Raw genomic sequence first — 15,936 nt, forward strand, 5'->3', positions numbered from 1 at the left:
AATTTCACCCTTGGAAAAACTAGCACACAATCATGTTCGTTATTTCCCAGCTTCTAATACAGTCTTCGGTGGCAGACTTATATTTCTCATATTACCTTGTTCCAAATGTGAGCTGGGGCAGCTGGCTCTTTTTCTTTCCTTACATTTTCATGATTTATATAAATACTTTTGCCACTGTATTGTATTTTATTTTTATCCTTTGCATTTTATTGGTACCAAACTACTCGTGCATTTCCAGGGCTCCCATGCGAATATTCCTATTTATTCCGTGATTATTTATTGAAAGCTATCTCATGCTCGGTTACTTTGCCACTTTCTTTTGCTTTAAACATTAAACAGATGCAGTATATTTTCCAATAATTTAAACAATACTTGATGAGTGAATTTTCCCTTTTGCCCTGGCAGGATTTTTGTTCCTTCTGGTCAAAATTGTAACATTTCTGTCTTTGCTGTCAAATTGAAAGCAGATTGAGAAACGCTCCTATCTCTCAGTTGGCTGATGCTGATGAAACAGGCTCTTTTTGACCCTAAGAAAGTTTTGGCACATGGAGAAAAAGGTGGAGCGGAGAGGAGAGATTAGGACTGTCCGAAAGAACTTCTGAGGTGATGAAAATCCCACACCATCCAATACTGTTGTCACCAGCCAAAGTAGCTTGTACAATTGAGAAATGAGATTTCTGTTTTGTTTTGTTTTGTTTTGTTGCTTTGTTTTTTAAGATTGAGTCTTGCTATGTTTCAATCCTCCTACCTCAGCCTCCTGAGTAATTGGGACCACAGGCATAGGCTGCCATGCCTGACTCTTTTTCCAGACTGGGCCTCACTATGTTGCCTAGGCCAGACTTGAACTCATGATTCTCCTGCCTCAGCCTCCCCAAGTTGCTGGGATGACAGGCATGTGTCACCATGTCTGGCCTTGAAGTTGGACCAGGAATAAAACCTGGGCCTCCCCTATGGTCCCAGCCTGTGGAACATAATGTCTTGGGGATGTTTGTCACTGCAGCTGGGCCTGGAATTTTTTTTTTTTTAATTTGCCAGAGGGCATGTGTGCCCCTGGGGGGAAGGTTGGGGAGGAGGAGGAGGCAGATCGACAGTGGGGGAGAGAGAGAGAGAAAGAGAGAGAGAGAGAGAAATTGAGAAACTGCCCCCCATAGGGTATGGTCATGCCATAATCCCTTTTCCGTTTCTCCTTTCCCTCAGGATTTTGGGCACACGTATACACGTGCCTGGCATATTTCTCAAGCCTCTGGTTCTGAGACTAGAACTGTGGGGTCAGCCACGTAGGATCCAGCTGCCTCAACCTCCACTCCATGGACTGGCCCAAGCCCAGAATTTTAAACTTGATGCCATTTTAATTAAAAGTGGCCATAAGTGACTAGTACCCATATGTCGACTGCTCTGGTCTAGATGGTCATGCTCATGTGTTTGTTGAGTTCTGGAGATGTTTGGGGAGGAAATGAAGTTACCCCAGAAACCCAAGGCATGTCTGTGAATGCGAGGGCTTGGCCTGAGAAGCTGGAACCATCTCAAGCTTCACTCCTTGTCGTTCAGTGACCACAGAAGGTCTAGGGACTTCTCAGAGCATGATTTCCTCATCAGTAAAATGGTTATAATAACCACAAATGTACAAAATTGCCAAGAGGATAAAAATATGATTAACACAAGTGGAAGTACTTCAGACGTAACAAAACATGTGAACACTCAGTATTTGCTGGGTAGTTTACTTGGGTGATCCTATTTAACCTTTGTGATGACTTCATTACAACTGTAATGATCATTATTGCTGTTCCCATTTTAGAAATAAGGACACTGAGGCTCCAAGAAGCCAGCAATATGCCTAATACCCCTCAGCTAGAAAGTAGCAGAGCTGTCCCTAAGACCCGTATGTTTTGCCATGTACCAAATGATGTCAGGAATCATTCATCTTCATAAACATTTCCCATTGCCATAGTGCCTTTGTCTTCAGGGAGACAGAAACTGGTCTACCACTGGGGAATGCTGCCCCTCTGGAGCAAGGAGGTCTGGTCATGGCTTCCATTGGCCACATGAGGCAGCCAGGGCAGGGAAGCCCATCCCAGAGCTCTCCCTGCCTGTTCCTTCTCCCCGTCTGTTGGGCAAAGTAACTTCTTGCTTTCCACTTCTCTGTTTCTTTCAGTGCGTCTGGTCAGCATTTCTCTAAACTGACTGACTCCCCCCAGTGTCCAATAGGACTGCCATCTATATTTCCTCATTGTCCCTAGAGGTCCCCAGGCCCTTTCAGTGGTATCTGAAGGGGATGCTAAGAAGTGGTGCCATTCTCCAAACAAGAGCTATCATTATTGATGTCAAAGAATGAACGAATGGCATGAACAGCGGGAGTGGAGGTCGGGGGTAATGAGACTTGTAGACCAGCAATGGCTAGATGACCCCAGCTCCAGAATGACTCTAGTGGCAGGGCCTGGGCACACACACAGCTGTGATGGCCAGAGCCTGTTCTAAGGCCCTCTCTTTCCTTAAAAACAACAGTCCAGTTTGTATCCACCTGTATATTTAAACCTGAAATGACTCTGATGTCTGAGGCACAGAAAAGTCCCTCTGGGCTGAGAATTCCATGGCACATTGAGAACGAGGCTTTTGATCAGAGTCCTCACTGGGTGTCCCGATTGCTTGCAGTGTGGACATCGAAATCCTGCCTTCTTGCTTGAACAGAGGCTAAGCTCAAGTTTAAGGTAGAGATCTTTATAGAATTAGTAGTTTAAGATGTTCTAACCCAATCTCTGTATTTCCAAATTGTGTTCCTAAAATGGCTCTGTCCAATCCATTCAATAAATGTGTATTGGAGATTTTTGTGATTGTTTAATAAAAGGTTTTGACAGTAACATTCCTGGTTGATTTCAGTGACTCACCCATCATGTGACTCAATTTTACCTTTAAGTAAATTCTAAGAGATTTGATTGTATAAGAGGTGGGCCCAGACTCTGGACTTTCTGAAATACCTGTTCACAGGTCTCCAGTTGCTAGCAAGGAGAGTGGAGTTAGTGAAAACAGGGATGCCAAGACATTGGCTTTGGCTTTGAGGTCCTGAGGGCAGTGGAAACTTAAGCTAGTAGGAAGAATGTTAGGAGAGTCCAGGCAAAGAGCAGGACGGATGCCCAGGTGGAGGACTCTGGCTTGGCCTGCCGGCGGTTGTCTTGGGCCTCTAGTCCCCTAGTTCATTCTTCACGAGAAGATGGGTGTCTGAGTCATGTTTCTGCCCCTTCACAGTGTGTAAAGCACATTTACATCCATTATCCGGTCTTGGCTGGGAGGCTTCGGATCGCTCTGATCCCCATTTTAAAGATAAGGAAAGCAAAACTAGGTGTAAAATACCCCAAGCGAGGTTACATTGCCAGCTCTGCTTTTTAACCAGCAATATAACCTCACGTGGGGTGTTTTCCTCCTAGCTTTGCTTTCTTTATCTGTAAGCAGAGCTAGGGTGGCCAGCAGACAGAGTGGTGGATAATAAGCACTGAATTCTCACAGGGCTGATGGAGGTTGAAATCCCAGACTTGGAGGTTTGAAAATCACAACAAATTACACACACACACACACACTATATATATATATATATATTATATACATATATATATGAGAAAGAAAAATGAGAAAGCACCAAGCACCTACTCCAGGGGAGATACCCATACCACAATCTTTTATCCTTCATTATCCTCATTTTCCTCTTGGAATTTGAGGCATCCACACATATGACTGGCATGTTTTTTTAAGCCACTGGGTCTGGGATTCAAACCATGCAGTTGATCATGTGGATACAGCTGCCTTCACCACACCGCAAGCTGGTCTGAAAACTGAATCATTAAGAATTCCTACACTGAAATTGATTATCTTGTTTACTTTACAACAACGATCCCCAATCTTCCCAGCACCAGGATCTGGCCTCATGGAAGACAATCACTTCATGGGTGGTGTGGGGGAGGAGCATATTGGTCCCAGGATGACCCAGGTGCACCTCATCCACCACAAACCCATTTCTACCACTACCATATTGCAATATATAATGGAACAATAACACAACAATAGGGTTTGTGTTCCCATGAAAGTCTAGTACCACAGCTGATTGGACAGGAGGTGGAGCCCAGGTGGCAATACCAGTGATGGAGAATGGCTGCAGATACAAAGCCTCACTAGCTCCCCCTGCTGCCCATCCCCCACTACACAGCCCCAGTACCAGCACTGGTCCAGGACCCAGTCCCCAACAGGTCATTATATATATATAAATTTTTTTTTTAAAGCAGAGCCAGGACTCAACTGTAAGATTTCTGACTCCAACTCACCTACATGGAGTCATAGTTGGTGAAATTTTCTGCTCCTTCTTGGGGGATAGTGAAGAGTGAGGATCGACTGGCCCTAACAAAGGTAGCTCACGATTTAGTCCAAAGCTACCAATTTTGTTGCTTTTATGTAAGGTCTGTATCTACCCGGCACAGCTCTGGTTGTACTGAATTTAATTATTTGTAACGAAGCATGTTCACAGCCCCCAGTAAAAATATGTGTAATTAAGGTGTGTAATGATGTAAGAATTGTCCAAATCCCCGCGGCAGCACCTGCCTGAAGCAAGCGAAACTTCCTGAAGGAAGCAACCTGCTGCTTCTTTACCAAAACATTCCCCATAATTAGGTCATATTAAGGATGCAATGCCCGTAAAATTGGATTGTTTAAAAAATAATGAAACTTTAAGCAGAAAAATAAAGAATTTTAACAATTAAAGATTTTCAGAGGATGATTAGGGGGAATATTTCTTTCTAGTTCAAACTGATTAAAATGTCACCAGGGAATGGGATTAGGGAGGGCATGAAAAGAGGACCTACATCCCCCTGAGTAAGTGGGACCGTGGTGAGTTCTGGCTTCCTAAGAGAGGGGAGGCCGTGGTGAGCTGGGGATGGGGTCCTAGAGCTTAGAGGTTGTAGGGCTTCACAGTTATGGTGAGATTATGGGCTGAAATAAGATTCCTATTCTTTGGGAAAAGCTCTAGTCCTTGCCCTTTGGGTTTTGATATGAACTGTGATGAATTAGTGAAGTCCACCCAAGACCCCCATTCTGGACTCATCTGTCCTGTGCCCTCCCCATGGCCCCGTCTGACCTCCAGGCACAGCCCTCGTAACCTACCTTGCATTATGATGTCTCCGGACTCAGGCCTTTGATGAGAGAGAGGAGAGCAGGGATCTTCCTCACTCCTCTGCCCCTCTCCCAGATTCTTGGAAGATCCCAGAATGCTTTCTCCCCTGTGTGTAAAATCACCGCTGGAGGAAACTCTGCAAGTGTATATAGGGCTCTGGTCCTCTGGGTACAGTTCATCCAAGGAGAGCTGGGCCTTTATTTAAAAAAAAATTTTAGAGAGAGATTTTTTGTTATAGAGCATGTGCGCTTGCTGGAGAGATAGAGGAAGACAGAAAGCAAGAAATCACTCCCCAGGAGGGATGGCCACACTATGACCCCTTCTCCTCCATTCTCTCGGGATTTGGGGCACGCATGTACACGTGCCTGCCATGAGTTTTAAGCTGCCGGGTCCGGGACTCGAACTGTGGTTGACTACATGAAAGTTCAGCAACATAATCATTATGCCATCTGCTGGTCTTAAGCTGGGCCTTTTGGAATGAAAATATAATTTTTTTCCTTCCTCCTGCTTTAGCTGCATCATTCAAGTTGTTACAGCCTTTGCAGGCCAGCGTTCCTAGAGCCTCCACATTCATCAACAACTGAGGGCAGTCAATGGGAAGGACAAGGTGGACACCAGTCATCTGGACTGCTGCAGATTCAGATAGAAAGGCCCACTAGGGTCCTGCCACTCTGCTGCCTCCACGGGGGCTGCTGCAGCTCCCAGGCCTGGTTAGAAAGTGCTGAGGGGGTCCTCTTGACCCTAACACATATGCTGAATTTGTGATCCTATTTGAGCTTTGGAGAGCTAGGTACAGAGTGGACAGGATGGGGAAGAAATTGAGGCTCAGAGAAAGTGCAAAGGTCCTAGAGTGTGAAGCCTGACCTGGAGCCCTGGCCTGCCTCTCTGTGTGAGTCTCCTGTGGCTACTCCGACATATTACCAGCAACTCAGTGGCTTCAAACAAGTTTATTCTCTCATAGTTCTGGAGGCTGAAGTTTGAGATTAGTGTTAGTAGGCAAAAACCAAGGTGTGAATGAGGCCTTTTGCTCCTTCAGAGGCTCTAGGGAAGAATCCCTCCTGGCCTCTTCTAGTTCCTGGTAGCCCTCAGATTTTCTTTCTTTTTTTTTTTTTTGGAGAAGTTTTTGCTATAGGGCGCGTGCGCTCGCCAGACAGACAGAGAGAAACATAGAGACAGAAAGCGAGAAATCACCCCCCAAGGGGGATGGTCACGCCGCAATCCCTTCTCCTCCATTCTCCTCTTGGGATCTTGGGCATGCACGTACATGCGCCCGGCGTAAGTTTTAAGCCACCGGGTCCAGGACGCAAACCACGGTCGACTACGTGGGAGTCCAGCGACATAGCCAGTACCCTAACTGCTGGTTCCCAACCCTCAGCTTTTCTTGTGGTTTGTGGCTACATCACTCCAGTCTCCAAGGCCAGAATCTTCCTCTCTCATCTCTGTGTTCACATTGCTTTCTCCCCTGTGTGTAAAATCTCCGCTTCTTCCCTCCTATGTGACTGCACTCCGGGTAAGCAAGCAGGATGAAAATGGTTCCCACTGGGGAAACCATGGGAAGGAGAGTGTCATTCAGAGCTGGGACCTGCTTGTTTTTTGTTTGTGTGTTTGTTTTTTAAATTTGTCAGAGGGTGTGTGCACTTACTGGAAAGAGACAGAGAGTGAGAGAGAGAGGGAAAGTATGAAACCATCTGCAATAGGAATGGACATACCATAATCCTTTCTCCTCATTTATCCCTCCTTTTGAGATTTTGGGCATGCACGCATATGCACGTGACATGTTTTTCAAGCCACTGGGTCCAGGACTCAAACTACATGGTCAGCCATGTAGGATCCAGCTGCTTTAACTACCATGCCACCGGCTGACCCTGGGATCTGCTTTTAAGCCTGCACTAAAGCAAAGCAGAGAATGTAAATGTTCAACTTCCTCTGGGAACCAGGAGTCGAGCAAAGTATGCCCAGGAAAGCCACCACTGGATTGCCATGAGGGTGACCAATTATGGTAAGGTGAGGACTCTGGGAGCCAGTAGCCGCCAGTGCACACACAGTGTACCCATCTGGCCACTCTGCCTCTGCGAAGTATATCTCAGTTCTCTCAACGTTCACGCACATTCATGCTTCCAGAACTTTGCTAGAACTCTTTGTTTCCTTGGTATGTAAGTTTACTATAAGTTTACCACTGTACCAAATAATCACAGACTAAGTGGGTGACCTAAACAACAGAAATTTCTTTTCTCACAATCCTGGAGACCAGAAGTCTGAGATCAAGGTGCCCACAGGGTGGCCCCATAGTGCATTGGTTATGTGTTGTGTGCTGGAAGCTGGAACCCACCTGGGATTCAGGGAGGGAATGAAAAGAGAACCTACAACACCCTGAGGTAAGTGGGACTGTGGTGAGTTCTGGCTCCACAGAGGGGGGCTGTGGTGAGCTGTGGAAGGGGTCCTGGGTGCTTAGAGGTTGTAGGGCTTCAACGAGGTTTGACTTCTGACCCAGAAGCTTGAAAAACATGCTGGGGTGGGAGTGGTGGGTAAGAGATGGCATAGCAGTTACATTGCTAACCTCCCACATGGCCAGTCACGGTTTGAGAGATGGAACCAGTGGCTTGAAACTCATGCCTGGTGTGTGCGTGCATGCTCAAAATCCTGAGAGGAGAATGGAAGAGAAGGGATTGTGGTGTAGCCATCTCCCCAGGGGGTGATTTCTCACTTTCCCTTTCACTGTCTTCATCTCTCTCTGGTGATCAATGTGCCCTAAGGCAAAAACCTAAAAAAAAAAAAAAAATGTTGGGCACATATGTTCCCAAGATCCTGATGGGAAGAAGAAATGGAGGAAAAAGGATTGAGGCATACCATGCCCCATGAGGAGGTGCATGCTTTCTCTCTCTCTGGCAAGCCCACGCGCCTCTAGCAATGACTGAATAAATGGTGCTGGTAGGCTCGGTGTCTTCTGAGGCCTCTCTCCTTGGCTGACTTCTCCCTTGTCTTCACATGGTCTTTCCTTTGCACATATTTATGCTCACATCTCCTCTTAATTTTTAATTATTTATTTATTCATTTATCTATTTATTTATTTTTAATTTGACCAGCGAGAGAGAGAAACAGAAAGTGAGAAAGGAAGTGACCAGGTCCAGGACTCGAACCACTTGTCAGATTGGATTAGGGCCCACTATAATGACCTCAGTTTAACTAAGTCACCTCTTTAAAGTCCATATTTTTAAATACAGTTTCACTCCAGGTACTGGTTGGGGATTAAGGCTTTAACGTATGAAGTGTTAGAAGGCATAGTTCAGCCAAAAGCACTCGGTATGTCCTTTCCCCCCCAATTTTCCTAATTATCATTCAAAACTCAGTTCCAGGGACCAGTAGTTAGCGTAATGGCTATGTCGCTGGACTCCCATGTAAGTTGACTGTGGTTTGAGTCCCGGACCCGGTGGCTTAAAACTTATGTTGGGCACATGTGCGTGTGTGCCCAAGATCCCGAGAGGAGAATGGAGGAGAAGGGATTGCGGCATGACCATCCCCCTTGGCGTGTGATTTCTTGCTTTCTGTTTCTCTGTCTCTCTCTCTGTTTGTCTGGCGAGCACATGCATCCTATAGCGAAAACCTCTCAAAAACAAAACAAAACAAAACAAAACCAAAAAAACTCAGTTCCAGTGGGACATCTCTGTGAAGCCTTTCTAGAATTCCTTCTTCCCAATAGAGGTCTTCACAGCAGACCAGGGTCTATACTAGTGACACAGTTCTCATGGTACATCTCACAGTCGCCAACTGTCTGTCCTCAACCCAAAGCTTAGGACTGGAGCCTCTTCACCCCATCTCTACTCTGGGGCTCCTGGTCCAGGATCTGGCATAAAGGATGTGCTCACTAGACATTTACCAAAGTGAACTGAGTGGCAGAATCCTCTCCTTTAGACTCCGGGCTCTGAAGTCTTCTATCTTTCTTGTCTGTGGTTCTGTGTGGGGGTTTTTAGAGCTCCCTCTGTGACTTTGCAGCTTGAAAGTCTGGACTAGCAGAAGACAGAACATGGCCTCTGAGAGTCTGAGAACTAGCAGAGGACAGAACATATAGGGGACCTCAACACCCTGTCTATTCCCTACTTCCTTATTGTTGGTTATTCTGCTTAATTATCATGGCTCCTTCAGGCTCCTTCATTCTTTTTTTTTTTTTTTTTTTTTTTTTTTAAAAATTTTTTGGGCGCGTGCGCTCGCCAGACAGACAGAGACATAGAGACAGAAAGCAAGAAATCACCCCCCAGAGGGGATGGTCACACCTCGATCCCTTCTCCTCCATTCTCCTCTCGGGATCTTGGGCATGCACACATACATACCCGGCGTGAGTTTTAAGCCACCGGGTCCGGGACGCAACCCTCGATAGACGATGTGGGAGTCCAGCAACTTAGCCATTACGCTAACTGCTGGTTCCCATGACTCCTTCATTCTAACTGCCCTTTCTGAAAGAAGAGACACCCTTAGCGACATTTATTCCTTTATTTGGATTGAAGTGTTGACTGTGTGACAAGACCGAATGATGTGATCATTCAGAAGTTTCTTCAGGACCTAACAGTCCTGCAGGACCACTGTGATGCTTCTTGGCTAACACTGACATGAAGATAAATGATCTTTTGTGCTAATGGATATTCATGGTGGATAGAATACTAGCTAAGCAACAGAGACGGCCCTGTTGCCCAGTGGTTAAGGGTGCCAGGTCCCACATGGTTGACTATGGTTCAAATCCCTGACTCAGCAGCTTGAAAAACACACTGGGTATGTGTGCATGTGTGTCCCAAATCCTGACAGGATAGAGAAATGGAGGGGAAAAAAGAATTGCGGCATGCCCATGCCCCACTAGAGGGTGCGTTCTCTCTCCGTCTTTCTGTGTCTCTCTCTCTAGTGAGCACACACACACCTTGGTCATTTAAAAAGAAGAGGAAGAGGAAGAAGAGGAAGAAGAAAAAGAAGGGTGATGCCATAGGACTGGAGTTTTCTGGGGCCTCTCTCCTTAGCTTGTGGATGACTGACTTCTCCCTGTGTCTGTACATGGTCTTTCCTTTGTATTGGGTTGTTGGGGAAGTCATGACAGACTTTTGCATAGAAAAACACAGAAAAATATGTCATAAGTTTCCCAGCAACCTAATACAAGCCTGTGTCCTCATCTTGTCTTCTGATAGAACACCGGTCAGATTGGATTAGGGCCCACCTTAACGACTTGAGTTTAATTCACTCACTTTTTTTTTTTTTTTTTTAAAGAGAGATTATTTTTTGCTAGAGGGCACATGTGCTTTCTGGGGAGACAGAGAGAGACAAAAAGTGAGAAATCACCTTCCAGGGGGTTGGTCACGCTACAACCCTTCTCCTCCATTCTCCTCTTAGGGTTTTGTGCACGCTTGCACACACACGCCCAGTGTGTATCAAGCCTCTGGGTCTGGGACTCAAACCGCGATCAGTCGGCCATGTGGGAGTCCAGTGACATAACCATTATTTCATCTGCTGGTCCCCTCTTTAAAGCCCATTTTTCCAAATACAGTCTCATTCCAGGCCCTGATTGGTGGTTAAGTCTTCAACGTATGAATTCTTTTTATTTTTTTTTTTTTTTTGAGAGATTTTCACTGTAGGGCGCGTGCGCTCGCCAGACAGACAGAGAGAGACATAGAGAAGAAAGCGAGAAATCACCCCCCAGGGGGGATGGTCACGCCGCAATCCCTTCTCCTCCATTCTCCTCTCGGGATCTTGGGCACGCACGCACACGCGCCCGGCGTGAGTTTTAAGCCACCGGGTCCGGGACACGAACCACGGTCGACTACGTGGGAGTCCAGCAACATAGCCATTACGCTAACTGCTGGTTCCCTTCAACGTATGAATTCTGAGGGAATGTAGTTAAGTCTTATTTTCTTGCAACACCTGGACTTCCCACCACTTTTTTCTCCCACTTTCCTCTCCCTACAGTGGTTCACTTCGGTATACTAAGTGACCTCAGGCTAGTCTAACCTCTCTGTGCCCTGAACATCTTCCAAATGGAGGTAATTAAACTTGTAGTCCCTCCTGGGCTTCTTGTGAGGGCCAAATGAGCTAAAGCACACAAAAGAGTTTTAAAGACAGTTCCTTAAATATACAATTAAAGGTCTTCATGATTGTTGAAAGGCTCCGCATAGGAGGCGTCACATGGCTGAGAAAGTGGAATGGGAAGGTCTATACCCAGGCCCCAAAGACATGTGAATTGCAGGAGAGAATCAACCCTCCGAGCCAGGGTGCAAGACACAGAGGATACACTTCTAGCTTGCACCCCACCCTGGCCAGTGAGTGTATTTTGCTTAGGGAGTCTATTCCAAGACAGCAAGAGCTGATTAGACAAACCAGGACCCTGTCACCTGCCCTCGGGCCTGGAGCCTAACCTCAGGGTAAGGCCAATGCCTGTCCGAGGAGAGATGAGATATTTGAATTTTACCAGCTCTCGGTTATGGACTTGACATAGAGAAATGGCTGCAATTCTTTTTATCAGCTGAGAAAACGGCATTACATGACAAAATACTAACCAGGGCCTAGATTCACAAAACGTACGTGTTCCAAAGTGGTTTCGTGAAATCTGAATGTGGGGCCAGGCCACAGGAAGTGCAGACTCGGTCTCTCATTTCCAGGCTGGCTCTTGGCGCTCCTTGTCCACTCTTATATTTATTGTTTTGTCCAATCAAGTTATTCATCCGTCTGTTCATCTGTGTCAATCCATTTTTTAAAAATTTTAATTCTTATTTATAGACTGACCTTAATAAACTCTCCACAAGTACTGCAGGTTTGTCACTGTCACAGATGAAAACATTATTAATGGCAGGGTGGGTGGCCGGGGACGATGGCTGCCCTTTAAACTTCTCTGCAGCTGACAGGACTGCAGACACTCGGCCGGGGAGAGGCACGGCGGTCGATGAGGTCGGGGTCAGCTGCAGTGGCCCATCATTAACGTCCTCGCCCGTCATCGGAGCCAGCCACGCCTGCAGGTGGAGCGTTCTGCTCCCGCATCATGAATTCTCCCCAGTTCTCCAATGCACCGGAAAATCCATAGCAGCAGCCCTGGCCTATTTATTTAAAATAAAGACAAATAAACAGGAGGGGGAGGAGGCCAGGGAAGGAGAATGTGTCCAATCTCGCTCTCGGTGGAGAGCGATGGCGGAAGTGTGGGGAACACCCTGGGCCAAGGTGGGGCACCAGGATGCCCTTCATCTAAACTCCCCACACGCTGCCACTACCTTACTGTGCTAGGCTAGAAAGAAACCCCTAGAACAAGGTTGGAGGCTGAGATTCCACAGCCTCAGCCAGGGCAGATGGACCCGGCAGTGAAGGCACTCAGGGCCCATGGGTTTGTTTCCATTTTCATTTCCTTTAAAATTAAAAGGAAAAAAAATGAATACAATACTAATGACTAAGTAATAATGAATCCAGCCTAGATTCTATTTGTCTGATATCAATGCAGTCATAAAATACAATTTCTATTTTTTTTTTAATGGAGAAAAGGGCCACCTAAAGCAAAAGCATCCAGGATCCATGGACACCCTAATGTAACCACTGGTCCAGGGTTCCAGGATGTTTTAAAGTACAGTTGATATTCTTCCCAGATGGGTAATCCATCACCTTATTCATAGGCACGCCCTGGCTTTGTGGTCATTTTGCGTTACCTGTGATCATCAACATCGCAAAGATGACTCGGCAAGGTAGAAAAATATTGTTAATCAACGTTGCTCCCATTAGCCTTAGAATCAGACGTTGCCGCACTAAGTCTTAGGCACATTCTTAACGGACAATAGTCTCCAGCCTGACTGGAAAACATGATAAATCCTGTTTGTTAGTGAGAGGCCAACCTGCTTGAAATACACATTTTTCCCCTAGCGACTTAAAACAAGCTCAGCGAGTCTTTGACCGACTATTTTAAATACCTCATATTTCCATCTCAGGAAAGACCTGCCACGTTCTGCACCAGGCATAGTCTGGGCATTGAAGGCAGAGCAGAAGGGCGGAGGCTCCCCGGCTTCCACTAGCACGTGGCGCTTGGATACAGGAGTCCTCCCTCGCCACCGGCCCGGAGCCGGCGAGGTAAATCATGCTACGTCCCCATTAACGTCTCTTGTTGTTGCAGGGTGGTAATTTTGACAGCCAAATAAGCCACAAAACTGCATATGCTATTGGGTGACATGTAATTTTAACTTCATTCAGGAGCGAGACTTTTGAGACATTGTTACCTGCGGGAGCAAGCAATAAAACAAGGATGTACAGGAATGTGTCAAATAGAGGGCCTTCCTAAATTACGCCGGGAGGCACAGATTAATACATTTCATATATTCTGGTCATGAGTGAGGTGCTCACAGCAGAACAACTGCTCCTTCAGCGATATCATTCATGGGAATGAACTACAGTCACACTGACAGCCTGGAAAAATGCCCCCACTTTTCAAACTGTACAAATGGTGGTTGGACACAGTAACTCAAAACTGGACACTTCATTTCAAGTTTAAAGCTAGTGGCCCAGCCACAAACTATTACTCCATCTTCTTTATTTGTGGTCCATGGTTTTGTACTCTTTAAGAATCAAATAAATACTGGTGTAATGGTTAGCAACTGCCAGTTCAACGAAAAATACTGCTAAATTCACCAATAAGTCTTTTTTCCACACACACAAATTTATGCCCCAAGAACAGAGCCTATTCCTGCCACAGAGTCTGGATAGTTTTTTAATGTAGAGGGAGACTCACTTTAGTGATAAGAGTTTAAACCTGAACTCCTTTTTCCTTTCTTCTTGCTCATAGATCTAGCGCTAGGAACAGAGGGAGGTAAACGATCAATGTATGTAAGTGGAAGCGCATTAACTCGAGCCATTTCACTGCTCGGCAGGAGCCAGGCAGGACTCCTTCCCACCTTCCCACCCCACTGTTGCAGCTGGACCTGGCTTCTGGAGCTTCAGTCGACGCTGGGACTCTTCCAGGTCGACAGTGGCCATGGGCCTCCTGGATGTCCAGACAATGCTGAGTTGAGTCCTAGCCAGTGTCCACATATCCATGATATTGTTGCCATGGATAAAAATGTCTCCCATTTTCATTAGCATTTTTCTCTTTTTAACTTTTAAAAATAGCTTGATTGAGATGTATTTCACAAAGCGTACAATTCAACGTGTTTTAATACAGTTACATATATGTACAGCCTCATGACAGTCCATTTTATTTATTGATTGATTGATTTTTGAGAGACTTTTGCTATGGGGCACTTTTGCTATGGGGCACTTTTGCTATGGGGCACTCACCAGAGAGAGAGAGAGAGAGACAAAGAGACAAAAAGCGAGAGATCACCGTCCCTCCTCACACACACACACTCATGGGAGATGGTCACACTACAGTCCCTTCTCCTTCACTCTCCTCTCAGGATTTTGAGCACGCATGCACACACACTTGACATGAATTTTAAGCTGCTGGGTCCAGGACTTGAACTGTGGTCCACTACGTGGGAGTCCAGTGACCTAACCGTTATGCCAGCTGCTGGTCCCAACGATAGTCAATTTTTAATCACTCAGAAACATATTCTGTACCCATTAGCAGTGACTCCCAGTTTCCCCTCAACCCTCTACCCCTAGACAATCACTAATTTTCTTTCTGCCTCCTTAGATTTCCCCATTCTGGACAATTCATGTAAATAGAATCAAACAATATGCGATCCTTTCTGACTGGATTCTTTTATTTAGCATAACATTTTCAAGGTTTGTCTTGTTTGTAACCTGGATCAGTCCTTCATTCCTTTAATGGCCAAATAATACACCATTGCAAGGATATACCACCCTTTATTTATCCATTCATCATCAGATGATGGACAGAGAGCCCGCTACTCATAACTCCCACCCCTCACTCCAGCTCCTCCCAGCAGGTCGTCTAAGAGACAACATGCAGAATGCAGTAGAGCATGTATTGATCCATGGCTTCAAGGTCTTGTCACATACATTGGACACTACATAGGTCCTGCTAGTCCCTGGTTAGTTGACAGCTGGGGCACCAAGGTGAAAAACAAAGCAAAGCAGAAAGCAAAGCAAGTTGCCCAAGTTGTCTTACCTGAGCCTACAGCTCAGAACATGGTGTTCTGTTGAAGGATTTTCTTCCACCCTGTGAGCCCAGCCCTGTGAAACAGAAAATTTAAGCCCATCTCAGTGAGAATGCGAAGGAGTTAAGCTATTCACTTCCCTTTAAAGAGGTGGCCACAGGACTCCAGAGAGGTTAAGTACCCTGGCAAAGATCACACAGGGTGAACAAGCTGTGGAATGTACAGATTTGGGGTTGGGCAGGTCTCCTCTTAACACTGGCCATTGAGTGAAGGGTTGGCTATGTCTTAGTCACCATGCTAAGGGTAGACATCATATTAGGAGCCTGAATGCACCCGTTGGAGGCTGGTTCCAACAAAGAAGGCAAAGCAGAGCTTTAGGGGCCCCGGCTTCTCTGTGCTGTACAGAGGAGTGAAGGAATCGTGCCGGGGTAGAGGCTGCAGTTTCTGCCCGACATCCATTCTTGACCCTTCCTCTCTTGATTGCATCCAGGCATCAGAATGCCCAGCTAAAAGATTACATTGACCAGCCTCCATTTCTGCAAGGGGCAGCCAATGAGAAGAAAATGAATATTAGAAAAGGACTATAGTAATCTCTTCCAAAAAAAAAAAAAAAAAAAAAGGCAAAACCAAAACTTCTTTTCCCCCCAGAGTTTTTTGCCTTAGGGCATGTGTGCTCACCAGAGAGACACAGACAGACAGACACAGTAAGAGGGAAAGTGAGAAATCACC

General features: G+C 46.0%; 1 protein-coding gene across 1 annotated transcript in view; it reads right to left on the reverse strand.

Moving 5' to 3' along the window:
* The window catches only part of HMX3 (H6 family homeobox 3), a 74,971-nt gene extending 62,860 nt beyond the window's left edge, over positions 1 to 12,111 (reverse strand). Inside the window, exon 1 of the mRNA XM_006143968.2 lies at positions 11,903 to 12,111. Coding sequence (XP_006144030.1) covers positions 11,903 to 12,111 — 209 coding nt within the window. The remainder of the gene's footprint in view (positions 1 to 11,902) is intronic.
* Positions 12,112 to 15,936: the final 3,825 nt, after the last annotated feature.

Source organism: Tupaia chinensis, unplaced genomic scaffold (genome assembly GCF_000334495.1).
Source record: "Tupaia chinensis unplaced genomic scaffold, TupChi_1.0 Scaffold000113_1, whole genome shotgun sequence".
Taxonomy (NCBI): Eukaryota; Metazoa; Chordata; class Mammalia; order Scandentia; family Tupaiidae; genus Tupaia; species Tupaia belangeri.